The sequence below is a fragment of the Atta cephalotes genome (genome assembly GCF_000143395.1).
Source record: "Atta cephalotes unplaced genomic scaffold scaffold00055, whole genome shotgun sequence".
Taxonomy (NCBI): Eukaryota; Metazoa; Arthropoda; class Insecta; order Hymenoptera; family Formicidae; genus Atta; species Atta cephalotes.
This window is the reverse complement of record NW_012130119.1, coordinates 412,161-417,629: the sequence shown is the minus strand read 5'-3', so window position 1 is coordinate 417,629 and position 5,469 is coordinate 412,161. Positions and strand designations below refer to the sequence as shown.

General features: G+C 26.5%; 2 protein-coding genes across 2 annotated transcripts in view; one reads left to right on the top strand and one right to left on the bottom strand.

Annotated features, from left to right (window-relative positions):
* Positions 1 to 2,127, top strand: part of LOC105623278 — a 2,657-nt gene extending 530 nt beyond the window's left edge. Inside the window, exons 2-5 of the mRNA XM_012204676.1 lie at positions 125 to 554; positions 639 to 803; positions 1,592 to 1,818; positions 1,991 to 2,127. Coding sequence (XP_012060066.1) covers positions 125 to 554; positions 639 to 803; positions 1,592 to 1,818; positions 1,991 to 2,127 — 959 coding nt within the window. The remainder of the gene's footprint in view (positions 1 to 124; positions 555 to 638; positions 804 to 1,591; positions 1,819 to 1,990) is intronic.
* Positions 2,128 to 2,936: 809 nt separating this feature from the next.
* Positions 2,937 to 5,469, bottom strand: part of LOC105623277 — a 3,960-nt gene continuing 1,427 nt past the window's right edge. The window contains exon 2 of the mRNA XM_012204675.1: positions 2,937 to 3,351. Coding sequence (XP_012060065.1) covers positions 3,152 to 3,351 — 200 coding nt within the window. The 3' untranslated portion in view covers positions 2,937 to 3,151. The remainder of the gene's footprint in view (positions 3,352 to 5,469) is intronic.

Here is a 5,469-nt window from a genome sequence, read left to right as displayed (position 1 = left end):
GAGAGAGAGAGAGAGAGCTAATATATTTGTTGCCTATCATAAAATTTCTTTCTAATACGGCTTGTAACAATAAAGTGATTACAAAAATATATATCTGTAGATAACTGTTTGTTTTCGTTTTTAGGTATTGATGTATCTCGATTTAAAAAGATATTAAGCACAGTGATCCATGATTTTGAATCGATGGATGATTTATATAGAAATGTTGCAGTTCTAAGCCGTTTAATTTATCGAATGAAAAATAAATTTCGAAATGATAAAGGCTTCATGTCCATGGTCAGATTGGACAAAGCTTTGGACAATTGTTACAGAATGTGTCTAAAGAATGATTATGTAACTTTGAAATCTCTCATTCAAATGAGAGATGGGATGTATAGTTTACCTAGTAGACAAAATCTAGAGTATGTACTTGCGAGAACGCAAGGCTTTGGAAAGCTCATGACCAGAATAGAAAATATGTCGTGGATTGCTTCGCATTATTTTATATCCAGAATTAAATTAGGTCATGTATGGAACGTTGCTTTAATAGCTTTGGCTACTGTATGTAGAATTTGGTAATGTTCCTATAAATTTCATCAAAGTTAACATTATTCTCTTTTACACAAACGAAGATATATATTTATATTATATTTGAATAGGTTTCATACAAGATATATACTCTCAAAATGTTGCTTCTGGTATGATGAGCTGTATCGATATGCACCACAGTTTCAATATGTAGGTGCAAAACCCTGGCTTCCAAATGATCAAAGCTTACCACATAACTTAAAATCGTGGCTGTGTGTGGACTGGGATTTGTCACAGTAAGTTTGAAATTACTTATATCTGAGACTAATAACTTACTCCTATGTCATTTCAAATTCTTTAGTTGCTGGTAACATAGTCCTACCATCATTTAAAATTTTTTAGCTGAATGTCAGTAGTTAGAAACTAGATTGGAGTGACGATCTCCATGCGAAAAACATATTTGTGTAGTATAGGTGGAATCGATCTCGGTGAATCTTCAAGTCAACCACTCAAGACTTTTGAAGCCACTCGTGCTATCGATCCTTTCATGTTCATATTTTATATATATATATATTATAATGATTAGAATTTTATTACTTGCATGTCTTTTCAAAGATTTACTATTACTGCTACTCATAATGCTTATATATGTCACACGAGACGGTACTCAACATAACTCATTCTCATTTACTCAATGACAACTTGTATAATGACATACAACTAATCTGTAAAAATATTAAATTTTACATTGTAGTAAATTCATTATATTTGTTTTCAAAAAATATATTTAATTAGTTTAAGCAATTCTATCAATTTTAATATTGCCAATAATTTTTCATCCATATTTTTTCAGTATGTGTTTGTAATATTTAATTTTTTTTTATTTTAAACAAGTGAGTTATAAGCATTATATCGAGAAGCAATATTTTTTATATTCACACACATTTAAATAGCAGATCCTTGCAGTATTGTATTCAGCTATAGATTTTAAAAAATTACATGGGGCGTACAGTTAAATAGCCGACATTCACCGCGAATGTATTAATTGTAATTAGCTTTGTAAAACGAATGTTATATTTTACAGTAACTCTTTTACTGGGCAACAGCTAATTAGACAAATTATGTCTCAAGAGTATAGTAATATTATTAACGAGAAAATTAATACCTTAATGCTGGATGAAGAGATTGATAATTCGGAGATTGATGACTCAGAGACAGATAACTCAAGGCTGACACAAAATATCGAAGTTACTTCAAATAATAATATAAAAAATAAATCTTTATCAAATAATGACACAGAAGATATTGGAGGTATGCACCGATTACAGCGATGTCATTTTTTTCTATTATATGTATCTATGTATACATACATGTATTTGTGTATGTATGTGTGTGCGTATACATATATATACGATGTATCTATGTATATACAGAATAAATTTTCTTTTATGGTTAATACATACTACTTATTTTTATTATATAGAAGTAATAGATCGGGAGACTTTTGTGAGTAGTAGCAGCAATCTTTCACCAAACGATGGATCCACAGCAATAAAACGTAAACATATGAATCTTGATCAAGGAAAAAGTTTTAAAAAATCAAAAATTCGAAGAAAATAGAAATAATGTTATAGAAAATGATATTAGGAAGAAAATCTATACAATAGATTCAATTATAGAATAATAGCTACTGTTTTATTATTTGCATAATGAAAATCAAGCTGTGCATAATTTTAATTGCAATAGAATAGTTAATAAAAAAGTAGATACATTAAAAATTTGATGTTGTCAATGAAAATGAAGTTATAAGTAACTTGAATTTAACGTTTACTTATATTAAATTGTATGCAAATCTATATAAAATTTAATTAAAAATACTAAATTTCGTAAAATTTTATGAAAAGTACACAAAGATTTGCACACAATTAAATATCTGTAACTGAAAAGTATACTTGTGTATTTATACATGAAATTTAACATTCATTACATTTAAGACTACTATAATTTTTTCAATTAAATCATTACTTTTCATTACTTTCATTACATAAACATTCATTACTTTTCAGTTACCTGACCACAAGGTTTCGTTACAAATTATAAATTCAAATTAAATTCAAGAAAATTGTAATAGTATAACAAAGCCAAAGTTGATATTATGTATTTATTAATATTGTGATATAAATCTAAGATATAAGCACAGCTTGACAAAAAAATGTACAAATTAAAAAATATATAATTTTACATTTTTGCAAAATAAAAATATTTTTTATTTTATATATGTGCGTATATTATTAATATCACTCGATTCCCCTTTCACAGACTTCTTTGTTGAAGTTAACTAATCGAAATTGCTCGTAAGTAATACCCTATATATAAAATCAGGTGCAAGAGATTTTTGTATTATACACAAAAAATCATATTCGAATATCTGCTGCTGGATAATATCTTTAATTTTAATTATTGGCATCAACAAGCGTGTTATCGAAGGGAAGAGAAGGGAGAAAAGTTGCGGGAAAAATATAGGCCACATTATGCGACTTTAATTGAACGATGCGCGTGGGTAGTAAATATAACATTGAGCACAGTAACTAGCTTTATATCGTGGGATTCTCCATAATTGTGTTGGATGTATATAGCGCTGTAATTAAGCGTCGTAGTCAGGATAAAAATGAAGCGCATATCTCCGTGGTCTCATCCAAAATTTCAGGCCAAAGAAGTCGGAATGTCTCTTCCGCATATTGTTGAAGCAACAAGCGCGAAATTGCCGAGTGCCGCATATGTCGGCACACTCCCGTCCGCACTGATCGCAAGGAACGGTCTCACCGAAGCTCCACAATGCACACACTGCAAAAACAGATAAAATTATTGAAGAACTAAAAAATGCTAACAAAATTCATAAAAAAATGAAAATAATGAAATAAAAGATAAATAAAAAATAAAAAATGAAAGAATGATAAAGACATCCATTATGTAAGTCATACATATATCAATAAAGATAATTAACTTAATAATGTATATATATATATATATATATATATATGATGTATATATATATATAAAAGAATAACATTTAAAAAACATTCAAAAATTACAGATGCAGCTTTTGAATTTTCTAAAATGAAGAAGTAATTAAAAATAATAAAAAAGAGTGTAATATAGACGATCGATAATTAAAACACAATTTTTACCGAATGTCAAATGAGAGAAATTTATAAAGCTCAGAAAGAAGTTTATAATAAATCCAAGTATGCTGCAACGCAATGCATTTATGGATGTGACGGTGAAGCCATCGATGAATGTCAATCAAGTAATTATAACTTATATTATATTATGCAAGCCAATGCATATCTTACGGAACTTTCCTCAAGTTTCGGAATTTTTATTTTGGATCGTTATTATCAGCCTTTATGTTAGTAAACAATTTTGTAATTTAACAAGTCGTGTTAATTCCATTATAAATAAAAAAAAAACCAATGATATTGATACGTTGAAATATGTAATATAGAATTATAATATAGAAAGACTCATTATTCTATTACTATCATTTTTATTATTTTCTTAAAAAAATTTAATATATTTAGAAAAATATGATATCTTCTGGACAGTAAAAGCTTAAATAACTAAATAAAATACATTTTTATGTCTACTTATATATGAGTCGGAAAAATTAATTATGTCAAAGTAGAAGCTTTAAAATTGAAACTTATTTATATAAAATTTATTTTATATAATATAGTAGAAGTCATTAGTTAATTTAACTCCAGAATATTATTGCATATTTCTTTTTAACATAATTACAAAATATCAACACATCTTACTTCTTGTTGTTTAATTAGTTTATTTCTCTCAGAATGTAATTTGATTTTAATATTAGTTATTTTGTATATTTGTAGCATATAATCATCTTATTTTAATGTCCAATATTTAAAAAATATTTAAAAAAATATTTTTTAAATATTTATTTAATGTAGAAATATTAAATAATTGTTAAAAAATGTTTTAGAAATGTTAAGAAATGTTAAATATATTGTGTACTGATTGGAATGTTCTTAAGTAATCGATAAGTTATATAATTCTTGTCTCATTTATTTGTCATTAAACAAATTAGTTTTACAAAATAAATTCCGAAAATTATGTCCAAAATAACATGAATTACAATAGCATTGAACGATTAGAAAACTAATTTTAGCACAAAAGCTCACTATTTCTGAGAGATCGACGTGAAATTCTGTAGTATCACTTTGTCTTACATAGTCCGGTTTTGATCCGATTATCCCGCAAACAAAAGAGGCGGTAGATACCGTAATTATTAACTTCACTTAGCTTCTCTTTGAAATATCTTTATAATTAACGTACTTTATTGCAAAAAGTATTGTGAGACATTATATGATATTGTATATTAAAAACCGCACAAACAGTAACGCAAAATTTATAAATTTTCTTTCTTTCTCTCTCTCTGTCTCTCTCTCTCTCTCTCTCTCTTTCTCTCTTTTCCTCTTTTTCAAAATCTTTTTATAAAAATTAAATATAAAGAAAGTAGAATTTAAAAAAAATTTTTATAATATTTAAGTACAGTATATTCAATCATATTTAAGTATGTAAGTGAATAAAATATATGTACATTTAACTAAATATTTATCAAGAAAAAGAAATAAAATATAATATTAACGGAATCTATAATTAAAAGGGAAAATATTCATTTTTTTCTTGTACTTTAGAGGGGCAGTATTATGCTAGATAGCTAACATATTTTTAATTCTAGTTTTTAAATATAAAATATACGAAACTGTTTTTCATTTTTATAAGGAACTGTAGAACTATGGAGAGAGAGAGAGAGAGAGAGAGAGAGAGAGAGAGAGAGAGAGAAGAAGAGAAGAAAGAAAAGAGAGTATAATAAACTTAAACTTTATTAATTTTTAAATTTTTAAATTTAATTTAATTAAGTAACGTAACGTTACGTTA